Genomic DNA, 22670 nt, shown 5'->3' with positions numbered 1-22670 from the left:
AAGGAAAAGGTTGAGTAATGGCACTCAACTTCCCCCAGTCCATGTAATTTAATTGGCACATCCATTAGAGATAAATGTACATGACAAATTTCATGACACTGAAATTGCAAATTATGACGATGCTTGCCCTTCAAACCTCCAGTTATTACTGGTAGGACTATCATCCGTAATCCAGTTGTCAGTGTTATATTTTATAGTCACCAAGCACTTTCACCCCTTGTAAGGCTTGTAGCTGCAAAACATAATAGGGAAGAGCATACCCATTGATCATGGTGTCTGCAGTCACAGCATGTCAATGAAACTTTTCTTAACCCATTGAAGACTAGTCCTGAGTATACCCTGGCAGGTGTCTATGGGAAATGCGTGTTACAGCAAATTCTGCCCGTCCTCAATGGGTTAAATTGCCACTGGCATTCAATGCAATGTGAGAACAAGAACTTTTGTATGCATTTCACCTTTGCGAATCTTGGCTCCTTATGACATTCACAAAAGTGTCATGCACTTGAAAAATTTCTGTGTTTACAGTGTAAGAACCAATAATGCTGAAAACAAGGCAATCCAGGCTAATTTGGTCTCACCTGGACCGGTAGGCTCCTACATGGTCCTTGTTGATCTTGAGAATGGTGTTGAGGTCCTCCAAGGCCTTGGTGGGTTTCTCCTTCAGGAGGAAGAGGAGGTGTCGGTGCCAGTAGGCATCCAGGAGGAGGGGCTCCAAGGCGATGGCTCGGTTCAGGTCATCCCAAGACTGCTTCAGCTTCCCAAGCTAAGGTGTGTGCAGGAAAATCATAACAAAAAATTTTATTTGACAATGTTAGCATAATTTCTAGCCACTCTGCCATATGCATACTCATTGTCAATGTCTAGATCAGCCTGTCAATGCCTAATCAGCCTGACTATATGAGCCACGTCCAGATAAGAACAACAAATTGCTGAAAAACAGGCAATGCTGTCAATTTACAAACACACATTTTTTCTTGTGAATACAGAACCAACACAATGCCTCTATCTAATCATAACCAGAATATGACTACCATATAATGCCCATGCTCGTGGTAAATTACAAATCACAAATCCACAACATTCGAGCCTGTACAAAATGCTAGCTACAGAACAACATGGGATACAGAAATACCTTCTCTGCTCTGACGTACCTTGCGATAGATGATTCCTCTTCTCGTAAGGTCAAAGGGCGATGGTTTGGGGTCTGTGTTGATCTTCTCTGTCATGTACAATGCCTCATTGTACAACTCCTGCAATCATTGAGACAGTCAACACAAAGAGTATTGTATGTATCTGTGAATGAATTCACCAATATACTGCAAGGTGGACTACAATGAAGTGACCAAGGGTGCCTTTCTCCTCTTTATAATTATTATGATAAGATAGAGCAATGATATGTATGAGAAAGAAACCGTTACAATAGAAACACACAGCAATGAGTAATATAATATACAACCAGTGAATGGACAGGAGTGCACTGGTACAAGGCTTTGCACAAGGTGGAGGATGAAATGCGCTATTCCATGAGGTGCTGCTGACTTTAGTTTAACATCTCATAACTTTCCCCTATTAATGCAAAATCCTTTTTCATTGCACGAGTAAAGACCATTCACAATTTGTTTAACACAGCACTTTGGATGTCAACGAATGTGGTCTATCCTAATCTCTGAGTGTAGTGAAAAAATGGCAACCATTTTGGGGTAAAGGTGAATGATTATACAATGGTACAGTAAAGGTGAATGATTATACAATGGTACAGTCGTACATGGAGGCCATCCGTGGATACTGTTGACAATGAATTAATGTTTGAGCATGAGCTTGAACTGACTGAGTCGATGCGGCTGAAAAAGTATGTCCATTGTGTCAGATGAGTGCAAAATTACAAGTAGATTATGAAAAGAGCCTATCATGGGAGTAAATGTAATGGGATGACATAAGAGTGCAATATACAGAAATACTCAACAAAAATTGTAAATAACTTATTAGTAATTGTCATGTGATGAGAAGCCGACCAATCGGACAGCAAGAATCTTTGTAGGTGTCGTATAATCCCTATCATACAGGCAAGGGATAAAATATACATACTAGACAAAGGGACAAACATTGGAAAGCACTTCTCGTGTTCACCTTCATAGACATGTGGATTGAATGAAGGCAACAATATTAGTAGAACACATCAGTGAAAGTTTGGGGAAAATCCGATAATCCGTTCAAAAGTTATGAATTTTTAAGTATCTGTGCAATCACTGCTGGAGGAGAAGACTACTACAGTGTATGATGTCACTTGCATACAACAATACAAAGAAAACAAAAAGAGAATTTCAAAAAAAATTGACTTTTTGAATAAAGTGTACATTTCTTCAACATGTTACTGACTTATGTTAGGGGTAATATTATTTCCCCTGACTTCTGAAAGAGAGAAGTTGAGTGTTCTTTTATTATGTGAGAAAAGTGAGAATATCTTGAATTTTCTTTATATAGTTGTACTCATATGACATCACAAGCTATAGTAGTCTTCTCATCCAGCCATGACTGAGCAGAAACTTCAAAAATTCATAACTTTTGAACGGATTGTCCGATTTTCCTCAAACTCTCATTGATGTGTTCCACTAATATTGTTGCATTTTCTCAACCCACATGTCTATGAAGGTGAACTTGTCCTTTAAGGACTATGTTTCATGAAACAAACAATCACAAATAAATTGTTCCAACCTGAAACAAATGCATTCCTAAGTAAACACATTAATTGTCCAACACATACTGTTTGTCTGTTTGTATGCACATTGCCTTGTTAAACATGGGAGATATCACTTGGCATTAATTGTCCAGTTATTGTCCAGTTATTGTCACTCTGCTAAGGGACTGACCTCCATCAGTTGACCCTCCTCCTCAGTGTCCGGTGGAATGTCCAGGTCCTCTAACATGACTGACACTGCAGCACTCATGGTGGAGGGACCCCTAAACAGGATTGGCAAAAAAGAATTAAAAAATCAAAAAATCAACCAAAAAATGGAGTAAAAGACTTCAATCGCCCATTTTTAAGACTAAAATTTATTGATGATCTAAAGAAAGTACTTTTATATGTAGTATTTCAGCAAATCCAGTAAAAACTATTGGACAAAGTCTTGCCTAGTCTTCATTTTCTTGACACAGAAGTATGGCATACTGTACTCAAAGTGCTATGTTGCAGGATCTAATATGTAATTAAGTTTTATTTGTATCAAACAAAGCTGCATGTGGTTTGTACAGCACCTCAGATAAATTCCTCCTCCCCTTTGAACCCCCCTCCCCTTTGTGCACATTACATAAAGTCTGACTGACAACTCCGGGATGAACATTCTCAAGTCAGTGATAGACAAAAGCAATACAGATGGGTAAGCAAATATTGAACAAACAGATTTGATTACCATGTTTTGTATTTGTCATCATCTAGCTTCTTTAACCTGTTGAGGAAGAGTCCTGAGAATACTCGGGCTGGTGTTTATGGGAAATGTGTGTTATAGCAAAATCAGTCCATCCTCAATGTGTTAAAGGAAAAAAAGGTCAGGGCCCACATCTCTAAGTCTGTGACTATTGTTGTGTGTGGAACAGAACAAGTCTACCGTGGCAGTATTATGGCAGAGTGGATGAGGCTCTAGACTCCTACAAATGAGCTCCCGTGTTCAAATCCCACAAGGTGTCAAAGTCCTGGACAAACTGTATCACCACATAACATCCTTCTTGACTGTGGTATATAAATGGGCACCTGTCAAAGTTGGGGTAATGAAATTTTGCAACACCAGCTGGGACAGCAATGTTTACTGAAGGATGCTGGCCCTGGGTACCAGTAAATAAGACAGAAGTATTATTCATGGGTACAGCATGATACTTGATCCCCTACCTCCTGGCTTGTGTGGCCCCACTGGTCACTGACTGCGCTCCTCCATCCCCCTGGCTGCCTGTCTCACTGGCCGTGTCACTGGGAGGGTACACCTCATCAAACCACTCATCCCACAGGTCTCGCACCCACTGCCGGACATTGATTTCTCTCCTGCAGAAAGAGAAGAGTGAATTTCACATTTAGAAAGAGCAAAGAATGCTTTCTAATGGATGAAGAATCAAGAAGTATCAAAAGTTTCTAGAAGCTAAACTTCTGGAATCTCTATTCTTACAAGCCATCAATGTTGTACTATGTCATGATATATGTACGTACGCGTACATATGCAACATGACGGTTTGCCATTAACATAATTCTCATCTCTAACTCCTGGACTCACAAATCCTCCAATAGATGTGGGGAAATAGAAAAAGAAAATATACCAGTAGATATATATATCAAACAACCAAGACACAAACAATGGGAAACAAAATGAGAAACTGATTAAAAAATACACATTTTCTTTACCCTTTGCCAAACCCTGTGGGTGCTTTTTGGTGCTGATTGGCACAGACACAGAAAATCCCACAGCATTGTACGCACTGTCAAAAGTTTTTGGCATAGAAAGGGTTACTTGTACATGTTGTAAACAAAATCTGAAATGCTTGATAGCATGAATGCATGAATATGCATTTCCTAGGACCTCATTTCATTTATGTGTGCACACTTTACTCTTTATTTCATATACGAAAACTTGTTTTGTTACCATTTTTGTCTCTTTTACAATGAAATTCTTTGCACAATTCAGCCTTATGACTGCAAGACATTAATAAAATACCATTCATTTATTCATCTATCTATCTCTGATGTTGAGAATAAAACTTACCTGACAAACTTCGACTTCAAGAACTGGTCAAAATCAAAGTCACTAGGTTCACTCTTTCTCCTCCTGTGACGAACCCTCCTGTAGAATGACACAACAAACAACATCAGCACTCAAGTCAAATAATGAATACAAAAACAGGATTATACACACGCTCTGAATATATACAAGTACTTCTGATCATGTGTGAACAAAATTCTCAAAGATGTTCACCACAGTCTCACACATAATGCATAATTTTGATAGTTCGAAATCTTTTGACTTCTGAACAACAGACACTGAAAAAAAACCCAACAACAATGTTTGATTGGCACAAAGACTTCAATGGGCTCATCACAATTACACAAATTGGAATACATTGTCACAGCTAGCTATATACATAAAATACCAATGCACATACACAGACACACATTCACACAAACACACACAAAATTAATAGAAAGAAAAAGTGAAGAGACGGAAAAACTATGCACAGCCACTTCTACTCAAGTGTACCGGGACACTGAAGGTACAAATCTGCCACTTACTTTTTGTAACTACTGAAATCTACAATGTAAGCCTACAAGTGTACCTCATATAATCACTAGGAGAGCTATGTGACATCAAGAGTTTATTTCTTTTAACTTTTACTCTGAAACAAATCCACAGACACAAATTTCAGCAAATTCACAGATTAGAAAGCTTCTATTATAAACTTCAAAAGAATGACTTACTTTGGAACTCTGACCTCTGGATCAACCGGTATGTGTATCTTCGGCAAACTTAGAGACCTGAAATTGCATGTGGTAGACATGAACAGGGTAAAAGAAAGATTTCAGTAGGAATACTGATACAGACATATTTTGCAAGACACATGAAAAGATGAAAACTTCATAATACACATTGCACACAAGGAATCTAGAGAAAGTACAGATCCCCAGATAGGCAAAAAATTTTCTGTCAAAGAGCACAGTAGTCCGTAACTAGTAGGTAAGCATAACATCAGTTTTTAAATCACATCAAGTGGTTTCAAATATTCAATATCCTTAAAAAAAGTACAAACTGTGCATTTATTTCAAGAGCATCACCTATGTCTAATATGAAAAATTAACTTGAAGCCATGAAAACATCTTTACCATTATGTTCTTGAAGACCCCCCCCCCCCAAAAAAAAAAAAAAAAAAAAAAAAAAAAAAAGAATGTCATTCCTTACCTGGATATCTTGTTTGGTTGTTGCCTCAGGAAGTCCTCAATCTGTCTTAATCGTCTCTGTATGCACAGAAGAATAGGAAAAGGCATGATGTATGCACAGAAGAATAGGAAAAGGCATGATATTAGCGAACTTTGTAAGTAGGAATCCTCTCTTTTATATCTCTCACAAAACGATTAAATTGATATAACCACTTAATGCTGCAGATACAGTGCACTTCTGTTATAACAAACACGGTTATAATGGAATTCTTGCCACAATAAAGTAAGAATTCAGGTTTCCAAATTATCATCTACTATGTCATTATTCTCTATCTTAACAAAAGAAAACTGCTAGTCCCAAGGACTTTATTACAACAGGAGTTGCCTATATATGACCTGTCATTTGACGTATGGCAATACTCAACTTTGAAGTAATAGATAACATTTCTTGTCTTTAATTACTGTTTCTGTGCAGATTGAAAACAAACAAATTCATACTGATGTATTATAGGTGATTGGCTACCTCCTAGACAATGTAACTCAGGGAAATATCTGCCATGGCTGCATTATCAGTCATTGTTGCAGCAAATAAATGCATACTCAGTATTAGAAATCATTTCAGTTTTGCAGTGCAGCACATCTGTCATTCTCTCCAAAGTATTTTGATGGTAAAACAGTATCATGCTAGCTTTTAAAGGTTATACAGAAAGTTATGTTTAAAGGCAACACTACAAAACTAAGTAGAATATGTACTTACTGGATCCCATTGCTTCTTTTTCTTTTTCCTGATAGAGGCAAAGGGTAAAATGAGGGTGAGATAATAAATATATTGGCATCAATAAGCAATTACTGGCCCAACAGAGGATTTATAATTAAATCAAATGTGAGTATTAAACATAGTATCACAGTTCAAACTTTTCTGTACCTCATTGCTAGATACTTCACCAAAATCATCAATATTGCCCTTTTCCCTACATATTTCATCAATAGAGTGACAAATGAGCTAACATGTTATCCAGCAGAACCAAATGATATCACAGTAACTACTCCAACAGCTTTATCAATCACAAAACACAATGTTCAATGTATCTATATCAGTCTATCATTCACTCACCCTTTGCGAGCAGGATAGATGACATATTTCATTCCAGCTTCTCTCGCTTGTTGGGCAAGTGATGGCCCATCATCTACAAACATACATAAAAACAAACAGAGATAAGAAAAAACATGAGTTGGAAAATAAATATACCTTATACAATCATCAATATCATATGATTACACTGGCACATCTAGCAAATGCTACTGAGATGATTTCTAATAGGAGTAGGACAGCAAGTGACAAGTCTGTATAACTCTGTCTTTTCTCGGGTGAAATTATACAGTATACTTCAAGAACGTGGTTGCCACAAATGGCTATTTCTTTAATGAATATGCTTCAGATAACTGAAGTCCAGGAACATGATTTGAATAACTATAGGTAGTTCATAACTAGCGACTATGATGTATTTTGTTCTATGTAGTTATATGACCATTTACATGTGAAAAAACATGAAGATAACAACAATGAGTAGTACAAACAGTGTATACATGAAATTAATGACAATCATTTAGAAAAGTCTGATTTGTGAAGTACAAAGTATATCTTACCCGGTCTCCTAAGTATACTGTGTTCAGGAGTAGCTGATTTGACCTCTGACCTGACTGCAGCTGGATCAGACTATACAGGGACAAAAAGAATATCAAATTCAATCATTTACAAGACGAATTTACTTGAAGGAAAAATCAAGTGTAAGACCACACACTGAGATGAGTAGACTTAGATTAGGGAACTCCATTTATCACACAAACAAGTCATAATGTACTGTCAGCTGGATTTATTCAATTCCACAGATCATTCTAAGTTAAGATATGTATGTGGTATACTGGAAACACTCTACAGGCATTTTTAAGATGTAAACACACTTTTTTAAAGTAAATAAGACAATAAAATAAGCTAGGAGATGCATGCATGTGAAAGCTATGAGATGCATGTATGTGAAAGGAAGCATTACTACTTTCACTTCAAAATCCTCCCTCCCTGGTTGTAAGCCATGGGGTTACAATGCGCACACAAAATAATTGTAGAAGTCTACACTGATGATCAAGGTAGCATCCAGTAGCCACAGGTGATGTCATCGTAAGGTACCAGTCAGGTGCAACTCACCCCTTCTTTGCTGAGCTCCGCATCTGCAATCACTTCCTCATCCTCCTCCAGCTCCTTGCGGTCCCTCAGCTCCATCAGGTAGAGCTTGTGCTTCTTAACGTCCTCCATGCAGGCTTCAAAGTCTGTGGGCACCTGGAGGGGGAGATCGTCTCCCTCCAGCTCAGGTGCTGAGCGAGTCCTCCTGGTGGGGGAAAGGGAAACAAGGTGCAAAGACAGAGAGGGGTGAGAAAGGGACAGATTAGTCTTAAGCTGATCCAAAGGGTGTTCTTAAGCAGTGAGGTGAAGAGTTAAAAAAAAACAAAAAAATGTGTATTAAAAGGAAGTGTTCCTTAAGCTGTGTGGCAGTTAGTCAGTGAAACAGGTTCTACACTTGTAGAAAGAATATCGTGCACTTGAATCCTGCTCGGTGCATGCATCCATATTATACTGATTTTTAAATAGAGTATTCTTTGTTTTGTTATGTTGTGTTTTGTTCTTTGTTGATATTTGTATCACCTCCATGTTTGAATTGATATTGTTTCATTCTATACCTTTGATTTGTTCTGTTTATGTCAAATGCTTTGTTCATGGCCTCACTGAAAAACAACCTCTTCGCTGATTGAGAGCTTTTAACCCCGTGATAAAATAAAAATAACAAACAAACAAACAAGTTGTTCAACCTTCTATGTCTCTGTTAATCATGTGCATGAATGGGTACCTGACAACACAAGGACATTATTACTAACATGGTAATTTGCAAGAACAGTGCTTGTATGTAATTATAGGTTACTCTATCAAAGTAAATAGGAGAATTTCACTATTACATCACTGTGAAGGTAGAAAAAAAGATATTCAGTCATCATCCATATTTATGAACACTGTATTGACAATAGCTATGATGTAGCTTTATATGAATGTTTATACATGGTTAATCACATATTGCCAACGAAAAGCATTTGGGCGTAGCAAAACACACATGCTACCACATATTAGGTGAAGGGTTGAAAGAACAAAATATCTATAATCAGCATTTGTACCTGACTCGGTGAAGCAGAGGTCTGGAATCAGAGAGCACAGAACCTGGTCTGCTGTGGAAGGACAGCCTGCTACCGCTAAATGACGACGGTGCACGCAGTCCTTCCATTGACTCCTCCCCAGTGGGAGGCTGAATACCTACAGCTTCTTCAGGGGGTAAGACCTCAGATGATGAAGAGGCAGGGCGGAGGAAGGGCGGGGGTTTCCCCTTCAGCTTTTTGGCATACTTGGCCCGGCCCAGCTCAGTCAGGTCCTCGCTGGATGAGTAGTTGCGTCCCATGATTCTGACAAAAAAGACAAATACAATTTACACTCTATTATGAGGGATCTTCATTAGTTGGGTCCCCAACAAAAATCTTGAATACTCCTTTATATCAGGACGGTATGGCTGCACACGCGACTACCACAGGTTTTTTTTTTAACAACTGATTTTGAGTGAGTATTTGCTCCACAAAAGTAGGCTTGTATAAGATATTAATGTGTTGATTTTACAGGGAATAAAATATGAAAGCCAAATACGCAGAAAAATGGACTTCACTAAAAAGTCAATGCAATCAACTATTAATCAATCAGTAAAACAGTTCAAGTCTAATATTCATTTTCTGTTTAAGGAAGAAAATCCAAAAATACCTGGTAGTATAGTGCATGCAGAGGAGGACAAATTCATTTCAAATTTGTTTTGAATGATGTGAAGTAATCAGCGGCATTACCTCTCCGCAAACAACCTCTCCTCCAAGTCGGCCTCATTCCAGGATGACATGACATCCACATCCGCATCCTCCCCGTCGGTCGTCGCCACGGAGGTCAGCCTCTCCAGTTCCTGGCTCACGCCTATCCCCTGGAATTCTGGGTACAGGATGTTCCTGATGTAGCCCGGTTCAAAGTTCATCTTGGGTGGAGCTGGGGTCCAGTAGAGGCGGGAGATGTCCTGGTCACTGCGGATTGGGGCTGGCTGACCAACAATGGTAAGGGCCTCTTCATCAAACTACAAGGTGGGGAGAATGGGGTGAGAATCTTTTAACCTGCAGGAGCACAGGGCTTTTCATCTCTTAAGGAAAAGTTACCCTACAGAGATTGTTGATCTTAGTACAAACTGTGACATACAGATGATCACAACTTGAGCAAAATTGAACAAATGATTGGAAATGAGTAATTCAAGAAAATGTGAAATGAGTACAAATTTCACGTACAAAAACTAATGAGAATTACATACCTGATATTAAAGTCACTTGACTAAAACAGTTTTCTGCTGTACCAGTCCATATTTAATGGCTTTTACGAATGAATTGGTCATAACTTCCTTTTTGAGTTGCAATGATTTGTACGGCTTTGTTTCATTTGTTTCATTCCACACTTAATTTGTGTCATCTTTGATTAGCAGAGCTAGCTACACCCAAAGAAACAAAATGACTTTTTGAGATCATGATTCAAACTCTCACTCCAGCAAACTGTTCCTACCAGCTGCATGGCTCTCTTTTCCCAGGTCTCCAGACTCCTCGCCTCCCCCTCCTCCTCCCTCTGCCTTGCTTCTCCTCCTCCTCCTGCCCCGGGATGCTGGTCTCCCGCATCAATGGACTCCGCCTCCCGGAGGATGCGTCTGGCAGCAGCAGACATCAGCTTCTGTCTCTCCTGCATGGAGGGGGTGTTGCTAGGCGTCGTCGCACGAGATGGAGCCAGCTGTAGCAAGACGGCAGGAAAGTATGTGATTGGTGCATAATCAGACATTTGGTAGTTAAAAGTATAAACTTTATATTGTCTCCATAACACAGAAGTCCTTACATTCACTCTGAGGGTTTATGTCAACAGAAGACATAAATGTTTGTGTTCTGTTCATATGATACAGGATTACTCCTGAGGTATTACATTAAATGAACTGAAATTGCTCATGTAGTTACCATGCCATATTTGTTTACGGTAGCCATGAACTATCTATCCGTCAACAATGTGAGTCAGATGGGTCTCAAAGTGCAGAAGACACATTAAGAATGGATCTAACATGCATATCTTTGATTCTACATTCCAAATGCCAATATACACATCCAGCATGAGTACTGGTAAGCTGCAATATACTATGGTGATCTGGAGAGAGAGTACCAGAAATAGTGTGCAGGGAAAAAGACTGAAGACACTCACTAGATTAGCCAAGAGTCTTGTTGCGGGATCCTTGCTTGGGGCGTGGTGGGACCGGGTCACCATCTGGAGGTTTCTGCTCAGGGTCAGGTCGGTGGGAATGTTGCAGAAGTGATGGATGCTTTCCCTCAGCTTGTAATCCATGGGCTCAGAAGTAACCTAGAAAAAGAGGGCATTTTTTTTTCTCATTACAATATTTTCTATCCATGCGAGAACTTTTCTTGATAGCTCCTTTCTTTACACATTGGTTGTTAATTACTGTGGTTGTGCACACAATTTGCCAATCTTAAATCATGGAAGCTCAAAATTCACTTGGGTTGGAATATATACTTAGACCTAATTTACAAAACAAGGTTTTCTTGTATAAACAAATCCAAATGCAAATATCTGCATGTGAAAAAAATAAACATCTAAACAAACACAAATAGCTGGCTTCTTTCAATTTTGGCGAGTGACAAGTTCAAGCTTCAATATCACACTTGAAAGTACTGTCAATTCAATTCAGTTTTACCTGTGGCCAAAATAAAGATCTAAAGGTTTGAACACATTACATATTGTATACTCAAGTTTCTTCTAAATTAAATGATATAGACTTTGATGATCACATACAGACAATAGGTCTATGTAGGGCAATTTGTCAATTAGTTGCGACAATAGGTCTGTTGGTAACGGCATTTTCCTGCTAGCAGATGCTGTTGTTCTATAGCCTTGAAATAAAACTGACTACCAACGACGCAGTGAGAAAGTGGTATGGTGGGGACATTCTCACCTCTCTCTTCCTCTCCTCCTCCTGCGGAGCCCACATGGAGAGGAATGAGACGGAGGACCCGATGACGGTCTGGACTGGGGTGCCGCCCCGCTGGGCGGGGTCAAACACTGCCCTCTCCTGCATCTCCTTCTTCTCGCCCTCCACCTTCACCACGTCGGCATAGCTGACATCCAAAGGAGCTGTCAACTCCTGGAGGGGGATGGATACAGGGCAGTGGGGTGAGCGATATATGTACATGGTTTGATAACTACAATAACAGACAGTGATAAATCTGTCACAAGAATGCATGTTGAAAGTTGATGATAATAATAATGTACTATTTTTATAAAGTGCACATTAAAGTATGCATATCATTTCTATACACTCTAGGAAGAGAAACAACAGAGCATTTTTATCTTGTCAGGGATGTTATTCCAGTCCAGGAGCCAATGATTGAAATATTTTGCACGATGAAACTGTACTTACCCGCAAGGAAACAAGTTGATACAAAAAACAAGATGACACACATATGACATAATTAAACACAAGATGTATAATCAAATAGGATTTAGAAGCAAGAGGTCACCAGCTGAACAGAAATTACATGACAAGATAATTCTCAGATACAAGAATGCTAAGTACACGGATGTGTAATTAGTTAAGGTACCCATTTCATCCTGCAATTCTAAATGTTGATAAACAATATTTGGATAGATTGTTTATGTGAGCACACGTGGACACATCAAGCCTGCAACATTCACTTTAAGGATGAAAGTCCGGATCATAATGACTTCTAAGAGCAATCACTCTGACCCACTGCTTACCTGCCACGCCTTCTCAAGGTCAATCTCCTCTTCCTCTGCCTCCTCCGCTTCCATCATGATCTCAGCCTCCTGGAATTTGACGGAGGGTTTCTGTTCCAACTCATCCTTGTCCCCGTCGACACCCTCCTCTCCCGTTTTGGCGTCGCTCAGATCCTTGCTGGGAGCCTGGCTGAGATCAGACACCACCGACACCTTGCTAGGCCTTCTGCTACTGATGTCACCCTGAGGGCCAAATATTGAGGTAGGAACACTTACATAACTAGAGCTAGCACAGCTTGACAACATTCATTCTTTTCACACCACAAAGCTAGGATACCACTGGCATCAGCAGCATCCACAAAGTAAAAATGGATCAAGCCTTACTGCTAAATTTATGAGGCCACTTGGTCTAATAGTGAACTAGTTAAAGCTCAACCACAAGGAGTAATGTAAATTAGAGCAGTACCTCACAACACAATCAACTGGTTTTATTTGTTAGTTGTATGCACTATTTGTGTTTCAAGTTCGCTGAGTGTTGAAAGGATCACAAATGGTACTCAACATGAGATATCAAACAAACGTTTAGATCATTAAGAGTACTACGGTACTCTTGTATTACAATTATCTATGTTGTCATAATCAGTGCATTTACATCTACATATGTCAAAGTGAGGTGGGTGGCAGACGATGTACCATATTATACAATCACCATCAGCACTATCATCTTCAACTCCTTTCTCATCATTACCAGCAGGAATAACTCCTGCAATATCAGACCCTTATTACGACTGTCATTATCATTTAATATACATTGTATTGTTGTCATCATCATTATCATCATCAGTACCTTCAACACTGTTATTGTTATTCATCATCATCATCATCATCACCACCATCATCATCATAAGGCATCTTCACCTTCAACAGGCCAGAATCCACAGTGCCATCTGTGTCCATGGACTCCTTTCCCACTTCATCGGTCTCCTCCACATTAACCTCTGGAACACCAAGAGCTACACAGAAACAATGGGAAGTAAAGCAGTGGCACAGAGATCAAATGAACAGTAACGTGGGACTGAAGGAAAACAAGAAGATGGGAAGGGAAGAGTACACCTCTCCTCTTGTTACGGGAGGAGTGTTGAAGAGAGAAGCAATAGTGGGAAGCTGGGAAAGGAGGAATGCTAACTCTGAACCAACATACCATGAAATGTGCCTGGGGTAAACATAGGGCATCATTGTGACACAGTCTCCTGCCTACTGTAAAAGTGGAAATTTTCGCAGTGTTGAAATTTTCGTGCATTTCGCACAACCAGAAACTAGCACAAAAATAAAAGCACACAAATATTTTTCAGTGCTTGCCATATGCTCCTGTATTTGATATCATAATCCCGCTGAATTAAAAACATGTGAAACTTTTCTTACCTGGCAAAGCGTAAAAAATTAGTCGTGCAAAAATATCCACTTTTCCAGTATGTGATTACAGTTCCTGCAGGGTTAATATAACAGGGTTTGGATATGGGAGTTGAAACTCTGGCATATTTTGCCAAGAGATGTTCCACTCCAATTATGAGGTAAAATATCATCACCCATGTCATAAAGGGGTGCTGCATGACCACGCCCACCTCCTTCTTGTGATTCCATGTCCGGTTCTTCCTCCAGCCCTTCATCTAGCTCCGGCCTCCTGTCCTCTGTCACGCCGTCATTTTTGGACCCAAGGACTTCGGCCGTTCTCGACATCACCCTCTTCATGATTTCCATGATCTTAACATCCGCTTCAGACTTCACTGATCTGTGGTAGTGTGCACAACATGATCACTTCACATTTTAGTTGCATGCTAATGTAAGGAAGACCATCTTGAAACGGAAGGGTTTATCAATGAAAAACAAACACAAATACACAATAATATATACCATTTATACAACAAGCAAGACATTAATGAAAGCAGAAATATTTGTCCATATGATTATTTCCTGAACAATATTTTGTCATAATGCCATTGTGATTCTCAAAGCTCAAGTCATAAATATTTCTGTAGACAGAACTGTCTATGTCGCAAAACATCTATAAATAAACAGTCCCATGAAAATAGAGCATTGTACGGAACAAATATATTGAGATAAGGTTCTCTAGGCATAGGATGACAGAATACAAGCAGTTTATTAGGGGTAATTTTTTCATGTGCATGTTGCCAGCTGCGATTTTTCACTGACATGCTTTCACACAAGATTGTACAGCACAAAACATGAAATTAGCCTTAGTGAAAGATGGTACTCTTTTCAGTATGGAATGACCCCTTACCACGCTTGAAAATGTCAGAAATAATTCCTTCATGGCAGACACAGGAAGATTGTTAAAAATTTGCATTTTGTAACTCAGCAGTCAAATGGAAAATAATGGTGGATGGATAAATGGAATTTCAGTCAAGAGAAAACAGCATCCCAGCTCATCATAGGAAGTTAACCCGTTCCATGCGGGAACCTGTTGGCCTGCATATTAGTCTATGGGTATTTCAGAATTCAGTATGGAATGGGTTAACAGTGACACAGAAGTTGACTCACCCTTGTTCTCTCTGGGCCTTGAGAGATGCAATGATGTCATCCACTGATCTCTCCTTGGGAGCCTCCTCTTCCTTCTCCACATGGACGGTGGTTGCCACACTGCCCTGACTCCTGCTAGACTTGCTGTGAGTTCTCCTCTTTCTGCAGAAGCACAGCGGCAGAAATGAACAAGAAAACATGTTGACACAATAAACATCAATCAAATACAAAGTGTGCTGTGACTGCAGCCCAATCAGAGAATATTAGTATGAGCCGTTTTAATATTCATAACTGGAAGTTTGCCTTCATTTCTACCTGATTTTTTCTTGCATTTTCTCGATCTTTCTTTGTGGTGCTTTTTCACCACCTTAGTCCTATCAGCCCAAGTCCTCTTGCCAGGTTAACCTGTTGAGGATGGGGTGATGTTGCCACAACACGCAATTCCCATAGACACCTGCCCGAGTATACTCAGGACTAGTCTTAAACAGGTTAAGGGAAGTGTACACCATGCATGCTTTCACTTTCAATTTCACACAATTGTTTCCTCACAAAGTAAACCTTCAATGTGACATTAATTCTGCCAAATAAAGTTGCATATATATAATGCATATCAAGCAGTTTCCAACATCAAAATCATTTGGAAAAAGACAGACAGATATTCCAGACTAATATCAGATAATTTTGCTTCATATCAGGTATTAATTTTCTTCAAATATTAACTCGTCAACTAAATTTGCAAATAAAGGAACACAAGTAATAATGCAAAGTGGCTACGATCTACGGCTCCGACAATGCCAACGTGGCATACCTGGGTCTAGACAGGCTGTCCATGCTGGCTATTTCCTGGGCTTCCTGCAGGAGCTCACTGGAGGACTTGTGGGAGCCAGAGGAGGCGGCCGAGCCCGTGGTGCGCGACCTGAGGTGGCTGGTGCGGGTCGTGGCCGTGTGGCGCGAGACGTGCCCGCCGTCCACGGAGCTCTCGTCGCCGCTGCTGTCGTGGCTCTCGTCGTCGGTCATCTGATGGCGGGATGAGTGGATGGAGCGGACGGATATGGTGCTGGTCTTGCCATTGACGTACCGGCGGCTGCCAACGCTCTTTTCACTCTGGTAGGACCGCGAAGACTTGGCTGACTTCGGGACTGACAGGCTTTCCTTATCCTCTGTGGAGATATTATCCATATTTGTATTCCACTTAAATAAATTTCCATGTACTATTTCAAAAACCTGTTTAATTGCTTGCTTCACACTACACAGCAATACACATCTCATCCTGTTTGATTTCCTCGTTGCTTAGTTGAAATACCCCATTACCCTAAAAGAAAAAACTTGTACCATGAGATCCTTTGGACATCATGATGCATTTATATCAAGTAGTTATTTTTGGATGGACCATGTAAAGATAACGCTATCATTCTCATAGTTAGCTGACACATAAACGTCTTGCCATCATCACAGAATAATGCAATTATTAGATGTTCATGGTTCCTACAAACACAATCACTATGAGCACTCAAAACCTCTGCTTGGCAAAGCTGCACATCATTCTGATTTCAGTTTTATATTTGCAAAAGCATACTGAACATACCGTACTGTTACAAATTATGACAAATATGTAAACATCAACCCTTGATCAGATGAGATGAAAAGATAGTAAGCAAAACTGACTCACCCTGCCTCACTCTGGGTCTCCTCCGTGGCACTGGGTCTGGGGGGTTCTCTACTCTGGGCTTGGGAACCGGCTTGGCCCGCTCCTGGAAGGTGACGGCCGCCAGCGTCCCCGTTGAGCTGAGAATGGCGGGCTTCTTGGGCGGGGTCTGGGGTTTCAGTGGTAGGTCCTGGGCCAGGAATGCCTGGTTTGCCTCTGGCACTTCATCAACTGCAGTCTGGGGGCGTGTGGTGACTGGGGTGGTAGAATGAACTGCATTTTCCTGCAGGAAGAGAGTAGTGTTCAAGATGTTTAGGTATACATTATGTAACAATAAGTCTTAGTATTTTGTCTTTTTATCAATAAGTCTTTTTATTAGACAGCAAATAAAAACAGAGAGATAACCTTTAATCTCTCTTGCATACACCTATTTTATCAAAGATTTTGAATCCATAAACCATTGTACCAATTTATCCATAATACATTTATTACTCCTCGTCAGAAACTGATCTGGCCAGAAAAGGCTCACATATCATAATTTCAGTTTGTATCTTGCTGTTAGTATACTGGCCACAACAATGATCATTCAGTTTCTGAATCAATACATTGTGCATGGCAATATGCAGCCAATGCATAATCATACAAAAGGGCGCCTGAGTTTACCAAAGAAATGGCAGTAGCAGGTACTGAGTTCACTTTTTCTGTTCTTTCATGTAGGTGAAGTCAAGATGTCTTTTCCAAGAGCTATCCTTTGTAAAGTCTACAGAAAGTGAGCATGAATGAGAGATAGCCAAAGTCTTCCATTTACAATACTATGACACACTTGCAGTACAAGCAAGTACTGTCACAATTCCATCTGAAAGTTCGACAAAATGAAAAATCACCATGATCTGGGAGGGAGCAAGTCAAATATATATAAAAAAAGACATCTTGACTAGACATGCCATTTATCGGCATAGAGGAAACTTAAATTCCATAAGACTAGCAGCCTTTGTATAGAGATCTGACTGTGCCAATGATTTACCATGAAATCACTTAAACCTTTGTAAAAAATGAAGCAAGTTACAGAGTATTTTTACACTGATCCCAAGGAAAAACATGAATTTATGTGGAATATTCAGAGATGAAAATGGTCTAACTATAGTTTCCTACTTTGATTGGCAATGCCATACTCGTTAAACCATTGACTGAGCTAGTTACCTCCTGGATGGCTGAGATCTCAGCATCCTGCTTTGATATGACTGGCTTGCCTTGTAGCATCACATTCAGGTTAGCCACGTCCCCTGTGCTCCTGACGGGCAGTACTCCCACTGTCTGGACATGAGGTTTTCTCATCTCTGTTGGAGCAAAGAACAGCAATACAAGGTTAGCATCAAGCCACACTATCTTTCCTTTAACCTTTTATGTGCCCAGGCACTTAACCGTAACTTGCAACGCACTATCATCAGCGTTTGGATAATACCTGCATAACTTGACTTTATTGCCACTAAGACAGCCCACTCGGGTGTAACAATGTGCCTTTAACAGTCCACTAGGAAGGTCAATGTGACACAATAGGGATCATCAACAGGATCAGGCAATTTCCAGTCATTTGCAACTAGAAAATCACTCAGAGAGCGCAAACCTCCACCAAGCAGCTCATTTCCCCCCATACATGCACACTGAAAATCACGGAAGTTCCCAATATGGAAGCCTTTTGCTTACATCACACAACTTCCTGCATGCTACGCGGCGACTTGAGTAGAAAACATGTAAATGCTTTCGTGAGCGAAAGCAAACCTCAAATACACGCAGCTTGAACTACCAGTTTATTGACCCTACCTGCCAAATGATCAAAAATCCTTCTCTGTATCACTAACAAAATTTAATCATTTGTTCCTTGTGTCATTATCAACATTTCCTGTAAGTTTCATCCAAATCTGTTCACAACTTTTTTGAGTTATTTTGCACACAGACAAAGAAACAAACACACACACACGCCAGCAAAAACATAACCTCCTTGGCGGAGGTAAACATCTGTGCCAGTGGGCAAAGAAAGCACTCCGGAAGACAGCTAACATGACTGTCTTTGCAACTTTATCAGTCCACTTGTAGTTATTATCATATAGGAAGGCATATCTCTGTCATTGGACAAGTTCGCTATTTTAGAAGGTGCCCTGCATCACAAAATTTCCAAGAGTTACCTCTGCAATCTCAAACAGTTTACCTTCCACTGTGACCGTGTCTGCCTTGCTGTAGGGAAACCTCTTGGTCTGGGCTTGTTGTGGGGCCACGCTGCTCTTGTTAAGTGGGTTGTACGTTGGAACCGTACCTGTGTCCTGGCAGAGGCAAAAGAAATGATGATGATATCAAAGACTTGATTATTGTATAATACCAGCATACCACTCAACACAGCTTGTATAGGACTATCTGCTCACTTTTACATCACCTCCCCCCCCCCCTCTCCCCACTCCAAAAAAACAAAACAAACAAACAAACAAAACAGTATTATCTGCTTAGTTGTATGAAGAATAAAAGTGGCTGCTCTAGGGGGTTTGAGCAGAATGTACTCTCTTTGATAAACATTATGCACAGTCATGATGACATTGTTCTGATTTAATAAATTTTGACAGGAATGATTTTCATGCACACAACAAATAAGGAGAAAGCAGGTGTCCTTAAACCGTTGAAGACGAGTCCCGAGTATACTCAGGCAGGTGTCTATAGAAAATGTGTGTTGTAGCAGTATCAGCCCATCCTCAAAGGGGTTACTATGGCTTATGTCCACACCACATCACAATAGCTGATTAACTGATATTAGAATAGTTCAGAAATAATTGTTATATGCTATTTTTGGAGTATGATTAAAAAAGTAGTGTTTTTTTTTTTCCACAAAATAAATGACACTTTTTTAATAAAGTAACTTTCCTCTGGTTGTGTACTAAACTACGTACATATTTTGGTGGTGGAACAGGTTTCAACAGGTACTCTTCCTCAAAGTGGGGCTCCGAATTCCGAAGGTAAGGCATGCACTTTTTTCCAAAGTCTTCACCAAGTTCCCTGTGTGAACAAAGAAAGGATGTGATTACTCAAATGAAAGATCAGCATGCTGGCAACGAAAAAAAAAAAAATGAATGAATAAAAATCAGGATAAATACATATTCATTCCATAGGCACTAAAATGATCGAGACGTTTGGGAAAGCTTTGTCATCTTACATGCTGAAGTCTGCATCAAAATATGCTGTCACAGTATTCTTTTTCAATCCAATTCCTCAGTTTCTTTGGGTTTTTTTTTTAAACTACAGACAATTTGTAATATTTCAGAAAACTTTACCTTGAAGAGTAGAGAAAATTATGCCCCTAAAATTAAAGGAGATCTGTCCATGGTAGCAACATACATTGCCATTGTTGGTTCTTTGTAAAGGAATATGAATGGAAGGGCTGGTGGAAAAGTTAATGAGAGTCAAACCTCCAGAATGCATCAGCATGCACCACACATTTAACGTCTCGCCCCATACACTTGCTGCTCTACTGTCCGTATTTGTGATTACTTCAGTGTTGGGGGGAAAAATTCAATATATCAGAGTAAAGTCATTCATTTGATTAAAAAGATGAATTTTATTATTGTTTTAGTCAAGAAGAACTATTACACAGAAAAAAAAAAATATATATACTTACACACTGTGGACTTTGGCACTGCCATCATATCCATGAGCCAGGAAAGACAACATGCAAAAGATGATGATAAGAAGAATATATATTGTCAGGAAAGGCAACAGACAAAATGTAGATTCAGGATCATAGATCCAGACAAAGGAACTAGCTTAGGAGCAAGAGCACAGATTTGCACAGATTTTTTTAATGGTGACATGTGCAGGATATTTTACTGTCGTACTACATGATCTTCACCTATGAACTCATATAAAGTTTCTGCGATAGAAAGAAAGTACCACTCATGTTGATTAAAAAAAAAAAAAAAAAAAAAAAAAAAAAAAAAAACATTGCTGAGAACAGGCTTCTTTCATTTTATCTTTTTTTAACAGACACAGTACCATCCAATTTCAGACAGTTGAGCAAAAAAAAAAATTGTTTGAATGATTTTATACCATATATGATTCTGATAAAACCATAATTCTGATTACACTGTCACATTGCAACAGAAAGTAGTTTTAGCTTTGATAATTGTCAGATGTATTTTTTTTTTTTAATGCAAATGTGAATTTTGAAAGAACCAATACAATACATGCTGGTCAAGGGAGAGTATATTGACACACCTGGCTACCTCGATAAACCTAAAACATTCAATCATCTTTTAGCATACTTTGAACCAAATTTATGTAAACTGTATAATTTGCATGTCACTTTTTTTTTCCAAGCAAAAAGAAAGAGATCAAGTCAAGAAAGGTAGTGCCGAAAATGAAATACTGATCATACACAGACAAGTGATACACATGAGGGAAATAATACTAGTTTTAATGTTGCCATTTCATCACACATATGGATACAGACAATATTATGGCATTACAATTCATCAATTGCGTTTCAAGGTGTGGGTATGGCAATGGGGTTTAATCTTCACCTGATTTTCAGCTCTTTTTCTTTGATCTTCTGCTCCACCAACTCCTGCTCCTTGCGGATGTCTTCCATACCAAGCTGGGACTTCCTCTTGATGTCCTCAATCTCTTTCTTGATGCGCAACATCTCGGCCCTCGTGGGACCGCTGCGGAATTGACCGCGGTCCTCCATTTCACTCAATCTGCGTTGCAATCAGATGGAGAACTGCATGATCTCTATAGTATGAGGACAGGAAAATGACAGTGACTGCCCTTGTCAGTCAAAGGGCTCAATATACAACTTTCTACAACTTAACAAGGAAGTACTGTGGTGTACAGAATAAGGTTCTGGACTCCCAAAGAAGCCATGTGTTGACTAGAGCAGAAGAGGTAGCATGACCCAGTTCAACATGAATTGACACGATACATAACTAATGACAACATACGATATACGATTGCGAGTGGCAGCACTTTATGCAGTTTCGTAGGAAATGACTGGCCGGAGTGCCGAGGGACCCCCCTCTGGCCGCCACAGAATACAGATCCGATAAACCAAATAACGTTAGAACCTCTCTAGACTATTACCTGTTAGAATCTAGATTTAACAATTTTAATCTCGGAGAAACACTGACGATTGTCTGGAATGGGATTTCGTGAAGCCATATCCCCAACGATAAATAGTACAGACTGCTCTTTCGGTCCAAGAGGCGAGAGGCAACGCTACGCTATAGGCCTACCCGCACGCAACGAGTCCGAAGAAAGCAGCAGATATTGAAATGCACCATCTACGCGTCCACAACGCTGCCGGAGTTTCGGGGCAGATGACGTTCGATACACGGTATCTTTTACTGCCACGACGGGTCAATTGTCTGATCTTGGCATTACAATTTCTCTCCCTTATAAGCTGTTATATATGAGTATGTCAGTTCAGCTATCAAAATAATGTACTTACATGTACTGCTAAGTCTCAGTATATTTACGGAGCAATTGTGAAAGAAGACATTATTCTGAACATCCCTCCTGAGTGAGTTCCGAAATGCCAGAATTGTTGATAGCGTAGTCTAGTTACGGGATCATGTCCAAGTGATAACTATTATGATTGGACAATCTGGAGACTTGAGCCCTCAAAGGTATCCTTTCAGCCAATA

The 22670-nt window shown here is 39.7% G+C and overlaps 1 protein-coding gene across 1 annotated transcript in view; it reads right to left on the bottom strand.

Annotated features, from left to right (window-relative positions):
* The window catches only part of LOC140234593 (uncharacterized), a 35477-nt gene extending 13762 nt beyond the window's left edge, over positions 1-21715 (bottom strand). Inside the window, exons 1-27 of the mRNA XM_072314621.1 lie at positions 21549-21715; positions 20648-20665; positions 19923-20028; positions 19196-19307; positions 18190-18326; positions 17014-17272; positions 16153-16504; positions 15366-15506; positions 14429-14595; positions 13725-13819; positions 12828-13049; positions 12025-12213; positions 11268-11414; positions 10584-10802; positions 9836-10110; positions 9128-9409; positions 8112-8292; positions 7556-7625; positions 7023-7095; positions 6666-6693; positions 5931-5986; positions 5453-5509; positions 4743-4820; positions 3881-4030; positions 2868-2958; positions 1152-1250; positions 579-763 (exon numbers count right to left, since the gene is read on the bottom strand). Of these exons, the coding sequence (XP_072170722.1) occupies positions 579-763; positions 1152-1250; positions 2868-2958; positions 3881-4030; positions 4743-4820; positions 5453-5509; positions 5931-5986; positions 6666-6693; positions 7023-7095; positions 7556-7625; positions 8112-8292; positions 9128-9409; positions 9836-10110; positions 10584-10802; positions 11268-11414; positions 12025-12213; positions 12828-13049; positions 13725-13819; positions 14429-14595; positions 15366-15506; positions 16153-16504; positions 17014-17272; positions 18190-18326; positions 19196-19307; positions 19923-20028; positions 20648-20665; positions 21549-21715 (3956 nt within the window). The remainder of the gene's footprint in view (positions 1-578; positions 764-1151; positions 1251-2867; positions 2959-3880; positions 4031-4742; positions 4821-5452; positions 5510-5930; positions 5987-6665; positions 6694-7022; positions 7096-7555; positions 7626-8111; positions 8293-9127; positions 9410-9835; positions 10111-10583; positions 10803-11267; positions 11415-12024; positions 12214-12827; positions 13050-13724; positions 13820-14428; positions 14596-15365; positions 15507-16152; positions 16505-17013; positions 17273-18189; positions 18327-19195; positions 19308-19922; positions 20029-20647; positions 20666-21548) is intronic.
* Positions 21716-22670: the final 955 nt, after the last annotated feature.

This window comes from Diadema setosum, chromosome 11 (assembly GCF_964275005.1).
Source record: "Diadema setosum chromosome 11, eeDiaSeto1, whole genome shotgun sequence".
NCBI lineage: Eukaryota > Metazoa > Echinodermata > Echinoidea > Diadematoida > Diadematidae > Diadema > Diadema setosum.
The sequence above is the reverse complement of the archived record's forward strand: the minus strand, read 5'-3'. Positions and strand labels throughout refer to the sequence as shown.